The sequence below is a fragment of the Babylonia areolata genome, chromosome 20 (genome assembly GCF_041734735.1).
Source record: "Babylonia areolata isolate BAREFJ2019XMU chromosome 20, ASM4173473v1, whole genome shotgun sequence".
Taxonomy (NCBI): Eukaryota; Metazoa; Mollusca; class Gastropoda; order Neogastropoda; family Buccinidae; genus Babylonia; species Babylonia areolata.
Window position 1 is genome coordinate 47,703,414 of NC_134895.1, and position 13,328 is coordinate 47,716,741.

The 13,328-nt window shown below is 39.9% G+C and overlaps 1 protein-coding gene across 1 annotated transcript; it reads left to right on the top strand.

Annotated features, from left to right (window-relative positions):
• The first annotated feature begins 1,057 nt into the window (after positions 1–1,057).
• Positions 1,058–12,970, top strand: LOC143295369 (tektin-2-like). The gene is made up of 6 exons (XM_076607027.1): positions 1,058–1,276; positions 5,204–5,401; positions 6,535–6,749; positions 8,752–8,974; positions 9,867–10,090; positions 12,778–12,970. The coding sequence occupies exons 1-6, from the start codon at positions 1,058–1,060 to the stop codon at positions 12,968–12,970; spliced, it is 1,272 nt and encodes a 423-aa protein (XP_076463142.1).
• The last annotated feature ends 358 nt before the right edge of the window (positions 12,971–13,328 follow it).

The window sequence follows — 13,328 nt, forward strand, 5'->3', positions numbered from 1 at the left end:
CGGTTCATTTTGAGGTGAGACTTGGAAAGATAACAAAATTCGCCAACAATTTAGAATGCCTTTCTAGCAGATCAACTCTTTCTTACCTTTAAAAAGAGTTTTGCATTTATTTGATTCTATTTAATATTTTTTTAGCGAAATGGTATTTTCATATTCAAACCTGAAAAACCAAAACTGGTATTATTCAGACTGGATAAGTTGGATATCTATTTCTGATTATAAAAAAAGTAGATTTCAGAATAAGAAATGTTATTTCTTAAGTAATTACACATAGACGTAAGTTTTAAACTTTAGATCCATAGGATAGATCTAAGGTATTTGCATTCACTATTTATTTACAAGCATATGTAAGTCATAAACCACTTGTTTTAGTTTCACATGATGAAGTCAGAAACAGGCCCAAGGGCTTTACTTTTGAAACTAGAAAAAAACAACAACAAGACAAACAAAAACAAACAAACAAGCAAACAAACATATAAAAAGCAACAACAACACAAAATAATCATTCTAATTTCTGTTGTGAGTATGTACATTATCTTTACTGGAATTCACGAGCAAATATCACGAACAGAATATGAATCGCACATAAAGAGAAAAAGTTTTTATATATAGCTATAACTACAAGAGGGAGATATGATCTTTCATCCAGTGGTCATCAATATTTCAATTATGTGTGCAATTAGTTATGGGAAGAGCAAAAGCTGTATATTGTCACCCTTGGAATGAAAATGCTCACAACAAAAACCATGTTATTTTGACATGATGACCATAAGATATGATTGAGTTATTGATGGGAGTAAAGATTTGTTGTTTTTTTATTTTAGAAAATAAATAAATATGTGCATATTTATGTGTGTGTATGTGAGAGAGAGACTCCGAGAGAGAGAGAGTGAGAGTTGTGAGAGAAAGCATGTATTTGTGTGTGTGTGTGTGTGTGTGTGTGTGTGTGTGTGTGTGTGTGGTGTAAATGTTTAATATGAGTAAGATATCTTGTAATGTGGACTATGCAACACAGACAAACCTGTTCATTGGCAGAGTGCTGAATTTCAGACAGACCATGGCAACAGAAGTGCGACCAGGTGTTACACGGTTCCAGCCCCCAGACTGGTTCACAAACGGCTACTCCATCTCCACCAACGCTGAGCGTCAGCGTACTGCTTCCCATCAGACCCGGCAGGATGGACGCTTTCTACGCAACGAAACAGACTCACAGACCAAGTGGGACCAGTACTCCAACAATGTTCGCCTTGCAGATCGCATTGATGACATTCGCAAAGTGAGTCCTTGTTCTTGGTTATGAATAATTGTTACTCTCTGACTTCTTATTTTCTCTCAGTAAAAATTTGTGACCAAGGGAAAGTAAGATATTGACACTCTCAACATCAGATTAATTTCTGTGTGTGTGTGTGTGTGTGTGTGTGTGTGTGTGGGCACATGTACTCTTGCATGTCAAAACTGAAGTGTTAAAAGGAGGCAATAGTAATAAAAGTATTCAAATTGAAATTATTATCTTATATCATATACATGCACTTATGTTCTGGCTTAGATAGTGTATTATTTGTGTGTTTGTTCCAAAGGTAAGATATTTTTGTTGGCAATTGTGTGAGCTTAGGTAGTGGCTCTGACATAAGTGTATTAATTGTGTGTGTGTGTGTGTGTGTGTGTTTCCATGGTAAGATATTTTTGTTGGTGACTGCAAGAGGTGGTTAAAAGAAGTCAACAGTAATAAAAGTATTTAAAATGAAATTCTTATCTTTCTATATGAATATATTTATGTATATGTATATATGTATATATATTTGTATTTGTATTTCTTTATATATTCACTTACTGTAGGGTGACGAAGTGGGAAGTGTTGCAGAATGCATGTTTGTAGAGAGGGAGCCAAGCAGACTTGTGACACCATGCCCACATCCAACTTTCCATTCAAGACTTTATTTTATTCAACACCAAAACAAAAACCTCAGGACTGAGATGTTCCTGCAGGCGCTCTTGCCTGCTGCCTGTCAGCCTTACACACACATTTTGACAGTGCCCCTAAGTCATCCAGGTCTCTGCTCTTCCAAAGCACCTGCTTGCCATGCGATGTTGACTCATCATTGGTTGGAGCCAAAATGACTCTCAGAAAATGCCCTGGGTGTTATTTAATCCTTTCACGACACACTGTCGTGCCCTCAGATTTAATCCCAACATACCATTGTTCACAGAATAACAGTTATCTAATTTTCAAAAATTCTATTATAAAGCGAAAAAAAAAAAAAAGAACAGAAAAAAAAAAATTACCAACTACAGCGAAGTTAGGATGGTGTACAAAAATAAAGGTAGATATTTCAATGCCTCAAAAGGCAGGAAGATAAACAAAGAATGCTTCTACAGACCTAATTACTCCTAGACTGCCGGACACTGTAATCTGGGTCCATGATAGCTCAGAAGTATGTAGGAAGTGGTCAGAGGGAGATAATTCAACCTTTCCAATAAGTTCAGTGCAGTCTCTATATACTGTTTAAAAATGAACATCAGCTGCATATGAGAGGTCAGTTTGTTGTCCTCTCACATTATGTGCTAGCTTAGATAGCTCTGAAATAAGTGTGTGTGTGTGTGTGTGTACAGGGTAAGATAATTTTGTTGGCAACTACAAAAGCTGAAGGAACTTGGCAGGCTGATGGAAAGTGATCTTTCCAGTTTTCCTGTTTTTGAAGAGGTCACACAACAACCCCCACACCCTCCAAAAAAGAATATATCAACATTACTTAATATTCTAAAATTTGTTAACCACTTTGTGCTGTTGTGCACAAGGCAAGTCACATTCAATGAAGATATAGTTACTGAGTTAGATTGGTCGTATTGTTCAAAGCACATAGCTGAGCAGTCAGTGTGTTGGAATTCCATCCCAAGGGTATTTTGTTTGAATCCAGAAAGCACCTGGTGGTTTATATCTGTGGATATTGCCCCAGTCTGCCAGGTCAGTATGTGTGGTGGCCTCATTTTACTTCAGGTCCTTAATATGTGCGTAAAGAAATTCAGAAAGCATATGTTTCAGATCCTGTAACCCATGTTTTTCTGCAGTGGCTCTTAGTCTCAGCAGGAAGACATGCTTTGTCCTTGAGATGGAGCAGCATGGCTGCCAAAAACAAAGAAATTTATTGAGCTTCTAATTTTAATAAAGAGAGATAGAGAGAGGAGAATTGATGACATTGACTGATTGAGTCATATTTAAAATGCATTGTCACAAATAATTATTGAAATATGGGAAACAACTCTGTTTCTCAAACAACCATGAATTTCTTTAAATTAGTTAATGGCCAAATTTACTCACTGAGCTAAATTTGTGAAAAGTAAGATATATTAAATGTAGATTTATTAATCTGAATGAAACTGACACAGTCTTACACATTAGAAAGCTTGACTATGATATTTATATACAAATTTGCCAAGAACTTCCATGGATTGTAATAAATGTTTCGGAATGCAATTTTTTAAAAAAGTCTGATTATCTTGTAGGGCACAGCTTTTTGATTATCAGTTTTCATCTGTTCAGCATAAAATCAGAGTAATCAAACTTTAAGACCAATTATATGTCACACACACACACACACACACACACACACACACACACACACACACACACACACACACACACACACACACACACACACACACACACACACACACACACACACACACACACACACACACACGCGCGCGCGCACACACACACATAATAACTGCATGGTTTCATGACAACTAAAGTTACTTGAGTGTATTAACACCCACCCACACAGCTTGTAAGTCAGTGTTTATGAATGATATGATTTGCACATTTAAAGTTGCTCACAACATTTTAGTGTTAAGTCAGTGAACAAAATACCTATAGGCATATGGCAGCTGTTTCAGATTTGGAATTCACAGCAAAGGTTTTAATCTTTACATTATAAACGTCATAAATCAAAGAAGATTTTGACCAAACCTATTCAGCTTTTGTTGTTTTTATATAAAAAAGGAGAGAGAGAGAGATTAGAGGAGTATTTATGCCATTGAAAATATATGATTATATTGCATTATCACAAATAATAATCATTAAAATATGGGAGACAATTCTGTTGCTCAGACATGAATTCCCTTATTAATCAATGTGTTATAATTACTTATTGAAATTAGTTTGTAAAAAGAACTGATGTTGAAACAAAAAGATACAGAGTCTTAATCTATAAACTTGAATAAAATTCATTCTAATCATCGTCAGCTTTAACTTATGTGTGAATATGACTGCAGTTTTGAGAAGAATATATTGTGTATATACAGTGTAATGAATGCTTCACAGTGCCTTTTAAAAAAATTTTAAAATCATTTTATTATTTTAAATGTCTGTATGGGTCATTCATCAATTCTGGTCACGCAGAGTGGGAAATGGAGGTAAATTTTAAAACTGGTTAAATACAGTTGAAACTGGTTCTTTGGTAATCTAGATCCTTTACACTTTCAGGCACAATTGGAAGAAAACAACTAAAATTACTTATGGCCATGTTGTGTATGGATAACATGGGGACATGCATGTCAGTAATGCTTGTGATACTGACTCAAAGTTGTTTATATTGGACACAAAAACCTGACAGTAGCAATTAAATTTCCTTGGAAGACTTTAGTATACTTGAGAAATAACAGCACATATATTGATTCACTGTTTTCCTGTACACATTTTGAAGTATTCATGGGAATTAAGATGTGAAATATGTCACAAGCATTACAACTCTGATAAACTTTTTTCTCCTCAACATTTGAACAGGACTTTTTAAAAATGAAATTATACTATGTCATGCATCAGAAATATTATACAGTGTTAGTGCAGCTGACATGTAGTGACTTACGGGGTGGGGTAGGAGGGGAAAGAACTGATATGGTACAGTGACAGTGCGACAGACTTGCAACTTGTGGGGTGGGGAGTACTGATTTGATACAGTGATAGTGCACCAGACTTGTAGTTACTTGGGTGGTAGGATGGGAACTGATTTGCTGTTGGTGAGCATCAGATTTCACAGGACACTGTTCAGTTTTGTGATGCTGGCTGCCAGCCTTGGTCAACAAATACTTTGAAACTACTTTGAAACGGTGAAACAAACAGTAACTGATGGACCGACAAAGAAATCAGAAAAGTGACAAGTGAGTCAGTTGGCAACGGAGTGAAAAATGATGCTGTGTTTGACAGTGGAAGGAGATCCTGGACAAGACCCATGCAGACCTGGACAAGGAGATATTTGACCTGTCTGAGGCCAAGGAGCAGACAGAAATAGCTCTGGAGGGAATGAACGTGCCCACAGACTGCAATGTGGAGAACCTGACCCTGAGAGAAGGGCGTCATGGCATTGATGTGGTGGAGGATGAGGTGGATAAACAGCTCCACAAGGTCAGTCAACATTGGTGTGTCACAATGTCCACACAGTGAGAAAACGGTAAAGTGCAGTGGGTAAAGTATGGGGCAGAATTGTTTGGCAAGCAGACTGCATTGTGTCACTGTGACCATGAAAGCAGTTCACAAGCATTTGTCTTTTGTCCCAGCAAACAAGTCACAACACAGACTGCATTGTGTCACTGTGACCCAGCAAACAAGTCACAACACAGACTGCATTATGTCAGTGTGAGTGTGACCCAGCAAACAAGTCACAACACAGACTGCATTGTGTCACTGTGACCCAGCAAACAAGTCACAACACAGACTGCATTGTGTCACTGTGACCCAGCAAACAAGTCACAACACAGACTGCATTGTGTCACTGTGACCCAGCAAACAAGTCATAACACAGACTGCATTGTGTCACTGTGACCCAGCAAATAAGTCATAACACAGACTGCATTGTGTCACTGTGACCCAGCAAATAAGTCATAACACAGACTGCATTGTGTCACTGTGACCCAGCAAATAAGTCATAACACAGACTGCATTGTGTCACTGTGACCCAGCAAATAAGTCATAATACAGACTGCATTGTGTCACTTTGACCCAGCAAACAAGTCACAACACAGACTGCATTGTGTCACTGTGACCCAGAAAACAAGTCACAACACAGACTGCATTGTGTCACTGTGACCCAGCAAACAAGTCAACACAGACTGCATTGTGTCACTGTGACCCAGCAAACAAGTCAACACAGACTGCATTGTGTCACTGTGACCCAGCAAACAAGTCATAACACAGACTGCATTGTGTCACTGTGACCATGAAAGCAGTTCATAAGCAGCTGGAAAACCAGCCATATATTTTAAGTCTGCATTCATGATAATCCAAGAATTTAAGTTATTATATAGAAATGATGAGTTGGCTTGATGTCTCCTCTGTAGATTCAGAAAAAAAATCAATATGATATATGATGTACAAAATAACTAAACTTCTCTCATTTTTTTCGTGCTCATAATAGTCCATGTTTGGTTTTGTGTTTTTCTCTTCCAACCAAAAGGCAAAACAACAGTCACATGTGATATTAATTATTTCAGTGATGGGTGCCTGCTAAATCTCACTGTAGAATGTTGTGTTGCTGACAGGAGCAGGAAGTGATAGCGGGCATCAAGAGGGACCTGCAGCAGAAGATTGGGGAGGCCTTTGAGCAGCTGTGTCTCCTGCAGGAAGCCCGTCAGCAGGTTGGGGCCGACCTCCAGGACAAGAACATTGCCCTGGGCATCGATATTGACCAGTACAACCTGACCGACAACTCGGCCCACATCACCTACAAACCCAACTGCCTGCGAGTACCCAAAGGGTGAGGGCTGAGTCTGTATCATGGGCATGCATCAGTCACTGATCAGATGTGAGGGCTGTTCTGTAAGTTCCTAGATGTGGCTTTCTGAGAACACCTATGGACACGCAGACTTGTCCAGTTTCTGGAAGTACTCCCCTCTTCCCCCTAGACCTGATGCACAGGGTCATCCTCAGAAACCACTTGTGAAAGGCACCCGACCACGCTGACTTGGATGTGGTGGAGATAACACCCTCAAAGTGAGCTTTGGCATATTTTCATAGGTCAGGAACTTCTTTCCCCTGCAATATCTTCTTGATGAAAGGGAACAGAAACCAATCACAGGGGGCCAGGCCTAGTGAGTAGGGCGGATGAGTGTCCAACTTCACATTGTTTTCGGCCAGAGAGTCACAAGCTGCTGCGGCGGTGTGAGTGCTGGCACTGTCCTGGTGAAGCAGCAGGCCGTGGGCTCCCTGCATGGTTGGCGCTTGCACCATTCCTCAAAGACCTTGGGTATGAATAGTTGATATATCAGATGGGGGACAATGTCTTCCTTTCCTCAGGAGATTCCATGGCTACTTGGCTAGATTTGGAGGAGAAACTTGCCATCTTTTGTTTGCACTCCTTGATCTCTTTGAAATTTACAGGTGGGTCCTCACATGGGTAGAACCACTCAGCCTACTGTTGCTTGGTTTCAGGATTGTATTTAAAGACCCATATTTCATCACCAGTCAGGATTTCCTAGAAGAGATGTGAACGTCTTCTATCAAAATTTCTCAGCATGTAGGTAAACAATTCTGCTCTAACCATCTTGACCTCTTCGTTTGCTGACACCAAGCTGATGGCACAGAACTGTACTTGGGCTGCCCAATGAAATGCCCAGTTCCTGTTTTATATCCTGGTATGTAATTCTGGCATTGTCCTTGATCAGTGTCTTTGCTGTGGTTGTATTGTCCAGGGTACATGCTGTTACCATATGGCTGGTGCAGTTGTCATCTTCAAGTGTCAGTTTTCTGAGCTGAAATTCTTCATACCACCAAAAAACTGTGGCCCAGAAGACTGTGTCCATAATATTAATCAAACTAGAAAGGCATTCCTCTGGAGATGTCTTTTCAACAGTCTTACAGAATCATTGCAGAGTTGTAGCTAGGGACCTCCATCAACATCCTTTGCCTGCCCTCGAATTCTGCCTACTCATCTGTCGGACACGACGGGAGAATCCAGAAACAGAATCATTGCATGAAAATAACGTCTGCTCAGCTCAATGTTGGCTTTAGAAGCTCAGCCACTTTAGCTATACATTTTGCATTGCAGTTGAAAATGAGTGGAGGGAAGGTCTTGAAAATATGTGTGAATGCTTTGATGAAAGTGGTAATACGATATTTAAAATTTATATTTAAAATTACGATGTAATAATTATTAATTAGAATGCTTTTAAAGTGAATATGTTAAATGCGTTTATTTGGAAAACTTATATGTTTATTACTCCTGCTTAATCAAGTAATGTTTAATGTTGTTTTCGTGTGTGAATGTGTGTGTTGGCAGATTGTCTAGTTGTGTTTTGCAGCACCTGATGCAATTTCTGTTTGTGACATAATAAAGTTGTTTTTATCTTATCTTGATTGTCACCTAAATAGTTACGTCACATCTCAGAACTTATTGAAAAGCCCTCGTAATAACCTTTGAGGTTTCATCTCCTGAAGTGACTGCTTTCAGAGAGTGTGATCATTTTGCATGCAGGTTGTTCTGTTCTTTTCATAGCTTAATTTACTTGAGGAATAACTGCTTGTAGGTGATTCTGTTTCAGCTTAAACCTAAATTTTTTTGCAGGGGAGCACATAGCAGTTTGCCACTTGTTAGATAACCTACATGAAGTACCCTCATGATACTCTCATTTTCTTTCTGTTCTTCTGCCCCTCCAAGAGTAAAAACCTCTTTCATCATACAGATATTCTCACCTCTTACAACTGGCACCAGTGGCTTGTTGTACCCCTGAGGCATGACCATCCCTATGTCCTGGTGCCAGGTCCACCACCCCTCAGCAGTGGGAAGACTTCAGCCGCTACAACAAAGAGCGGGCTGATGCAGAGATGGACGCGTCCACCCGACTGCGAGAGGCCATCCTTAACGCCCTGCAGAAGGCTGCCAACGACTTTGATGCCCAGAAAACAGCCACTGAGTATGCCTTCCGTAAGCGTATCCACGAGCAGGAACGAGCAAGAGATGAGCTACTGTGGCAGAAGAAGAATGTAAGATGTTAGCTTTGTGTTCATGCATGGTTTTTTTTTGTTTTTTTTTCTCAAGGCCTGACTAAGCGCGTTGGGTTATGCTGCTGGTCATGCATCTGCTTGGCAGATGTGGTGTAGCATATATGGATTTGTCCGAACGCAGTGACGCCTCCTTGAGCTTCTGATACTGATACTGATACTGTTAACTTAGTCCCTCAGGTCCACACCACCTCACATTATGATATGTGTAAATACTGTGCGCGCTGTTTTCAGGTAACAAATTCAGGAGAAAAAAACTGTGTCACTGCGTTCAAGTGTTTGCATGTGAAGGATGTTGTTGAAGGGATTATGGTTTTGAAGGGCATACCTGTTTTTCTTAATTATTGTGAAAGTCTACTATATATGTGTATGTACCATGGGGGCGCTGTAGCAGAACGAGTCAGGCAGTGATCCAGTGTTCACCAGGGATAAGAGTTTGAGGCCATGTGTCAAGCATGGTGTAGTATTGGGAAAGGCACTTCACTCTGATTTTCCTTCCTCCACCCTCGTCAGTGGGTACATGACTGGCAGGAGGAGATGATTGTGCTCTTCCTTCCTGTGTCAAGACCTAGACACAGTGAATATGAATTAACTCCCTCTATGGCTATAAAAGGCTGTGGGACCTTTAACCTAACCATAAAAGGAACATTTAGTTTTGATTGTTTCCCACCTGAAGCTGAAATTAGCATTTTGTAGCACCGTCACATAGTGACTTCTGTGATATTTCTGCTTTCGTACAGACCTATGACTTGTATGAGTGGAATAAAAGTTGTTGAATGTCTGAGAGTGGAAGAAAAACTTGTGAAAGCTTTTTCTTTGCCATTGCAGTGTTGCTGCCTAACAAAAGTGCATGTTCACCTGACTGCTCTTGCAGACTGAAGAGGAGATCGCAGAAATGGAGAATGACATTCGCGGCCTGGAGGAGGCGATCCGAAACAAGATGAACCCCATGAAGAAAGCCCAGACCCGCCTGGAGAACCGAACATACCGGCCCGGCGTGGACCTGTGCCGCGATGCTGTGCAGTATGGCCTGACAGATGAAGTCAAGCAGCTAGATGCCACCACCAAGGCCTTGCAGGAGAAGCTGAAGCAGTCACAGTGAGTACTGCAGCTACTGTCCTCCTGGTGGGGGAGGGAGCTGGCATAATCTGCCAACAGTTAATTTCTCTACTGAGATAATATATTCTGATTCTGAGTGTCCATGAAGCTCTGGGTTCAAATCCCGGTCTCACCCTTTCTCCCAAGCTTGACTGGAAAATCAAAGTGAGCGTCTAGCCATTCAGATGAGACGATAAACCAAGGTCCTGTGTTCAGCATGTGCTTGGTGGTTTTGAGACAATAAACTGAAGTCCCATGTGCAGCATGCACTTGGCGCACTGAAAAAGAACCCATGACAACATTAGTGTTGTCCTCTGGCAAAGTTCTGTAGAAGAAGTCCACTCAGATAGGTACACAAATATATATGCATACTCGCAAGGCCTGACTAGCATGTTGGGTTATGCTGCTGGTCAGGCATCTACCTAGCAGATGTGGTGCACCATATTCGAATTTGTCCAAACTCAGTGATACCTCATTGAGAAACTGAAACTCCTGCTGATGAACACAGACAAAGAAACACATCAAGTTTGGGGGTAACTGTGCAGCTCAAACACTTTTTTAAAGTGATCCTTTGCTGAAAAAATGTGTTGAATAAAAAGTTATCCCTCTGTGTGTGTGTGTGTGTGTGTGTGTGTGTGTGTGTGATGTATGATCACATTTTGCAATTTTCTCCATTCTGCAAACTGACCGTCTAGAGAATGTGAATTCTTCAGCCTATCTTGCATATCAATATATGTCTAGGTTTACTTTTAGTATGCTATTTTATGCCTATCCTTCGATTGTGATTATTGCATGTGTATGGCTGTGGCATTAAGGATTTGGTTCTTGTTGTCAACTATGATTATTGATTGTTGGGTTTGCTCTAGATTGACAACCACTATCATTATTGATTGAAGGGTTTGCTCTAGATTGACGTCTATTCTAAGCTTTTTATGTCTTTTATATGTTGAATGACTTTGATTCTCGTTTTTCGTTTATGTGTTTTACACCACAGGTGAATTTCTTTTATTGAGATAATAAAGTATTCTGTATTTGCGTTGATGTTATGTGGCAGCGACTAGAACTGAGATCTTATCTAGGTACTGATGAACGCACTTTTACATGTTTTTATTCCGTCATCTAAACAGTTATTCTTCGTAATCAGAGCATGTTAGTGTTTCAATAATCCAGCTTAATCTGACATTCATAACAGCATCTTTATCATGCATTTCGTCTTCTGCCTGTGGCTACAAACAAAAGGTATTAAAGAAGGCACAAACAGGTCTGCACATGCCAATGAGGTATTTAGGATATAAAGTATTGCAGCTGTGAAGATAGGATTTCTACAAAGCATGCAGAGGAAGGTCCTTGTCTAAAACAGATATACTAGACTGAAGCTCTGGTGTAAATTTTCGTGACTTTCAGCTGTATGGCATTGCTTCTGTTTGTACTTTTTCCTTTAGATTTTAACATGAAAACTTAGTACCTTCAGCAGTATACACACAATCAGAGCTTCAGCATAACATAATACAGTTTAGTAATGACAAATGAAATTTAGTAATGACTTCATATTTTCTGTGCTCATCACACCACTGTCTTTCCACAGCAAACAATGACAAACTATCTCTGCATACACAGTCTCTCTCTGTCACACACACACACACACACACACACAGAGAGAGTTTCACATTAGACATATCAAAGAATGTGATGGATCAAGTACAAATGAAACTACAAACTTTTGTGAGGGTTAGGGTTGCCGATGGGGGAGGAAATGGGGGGAATAGTTTTCCTGGCCCAATAAATTTGAAAAAGACCCATTATGTGGTGAACTGGTTAAATGATCCACAGTGTGTTGAACCTGACCTAAACTCTGCCAAGGCATATTAGAAAAAAGCTTGTAGAAGCAAGATAGCTAATAAGATCATGCACCTTCAGACTGGATATGGTAGCTGGTCATGGTGAGAGCAAAACCCCTGAAATGTCAGGTTTTGGGATTGAGATCTAGCTTGTCATCACAAAAAGCTTGTTGAAGCAAGATAGCTGATAAGGTCATGCACCTTCAGACTGGATATGGTAGTTGGTCATGGTGAGAGCAAAAACCCTGAAATGTCAGGTTTAGGGATTGAGATCTAGCTTGTCATCACACTAACTTAGTTTTGTGGTTTGTTGTGGCCTTTTAAGTCAAGGTTAGAGGTACGAGGTCATGGTCATAAAGTCATTCAAAATGTCTCTTTCATGGATGACCTACATTGCTGTGGTCTAGTGGTTTTCTTTTAATGTTCCCAACCTTTGCATTTGACAAACAGTTGAATCAGGCGACAACACAGACAGTCATTTTATTTACATATGCTGACTGAAAATTGGTCATTTTCAGTTGAAGATAACATTTTTGTCCACAGGTTGTGATGCATTGACACTGGTTCTGTGCTTTGTATAATTATGTTGTACAGACAGAAGAACAGACATGACATGGCTCATTTGTTTATGCCTTTCTCCATTCCAGAACCAATGCAACTTAAATTTCAGAGAATACTGATTTCGCAAGCTTTCTGTTCAAAACGTGTTTCAGTCATTTGATGTGGCTGTTTGTTATGTTCTCTGATATCTTCAAGGTTTGAAATTGTGTTAATGTATCAAAATACATTCCAAGAAGTCATGTTTTGCAGTCGAGTCCTTTCTAACTCAGTGTGTTGACTGCCTTGCAGGCATGCCTTGGATGGGCTGCAGAAGAACCTCCATCGTATCAATGACGACCTGGCGGAGAAGAACAACTCTCTGATGATAGACAACCGCTGCATGGATGTACGCCAGAAGCTGAACCCTATTCCTCAGACAGAAATCGAGAGAAACCTTCTTATCAAGGGCATAGAGAAACCACGAGCTGCAGTTCTTGCCTGAGACATAGGCATGATTAATCTGTGGACTTTCAGTGGGCATAGTGTGCAACCATTGTGTTCTGAGACGTGGCTTCTTGGAAACCTTTCAGTCAGAGGTGCTAAAGTTTTCTTTGAAATTAACTTTGTCAGTTTTAATGGCCAGTGATGGTCTGTGCTATTGAAAAACAAAGTAGCTGCGTGAATGCGTTTTTGCTGTTTTAAACAGTGAGAGTAATAAAATAGACAGTTTTAACTGTTATTTATATGTGTTTTTATGTCACCTTCCCTTTCTTTCTACCTTAGCTGTAAGTCCATTTGAATATTCACAACAGACAAGTCAAATTTTGGCTCTGTGAGAATCGTTGAATATACAACAGCTA

Excerpts from the sequence above, each read along its gene's own strand:
- LOC143295369 (XM_076607027.1), top strand. The coding sequence starts at position 1,058 with ATGGCAACAGAAGTGCGACCAGGTGTTACACGGTTCCAGCCCCCAGAC. Across the intron at positions 1,277-5,203 it reads GCATTGATGACATTCGCAAA|TGGAAGGAGATCCTGGACAA; the intron begins GTGAGTCCTTGT and ends TGTGTTTGACAG. Across the intron at positions 5,402-6,534 it reads TGGATAAACAGCTCCACAAG|GAGCAGGAAGTGATAGCGGG; the intron begins GTCAGTCAACAT and ends TGTTGCTGACAG.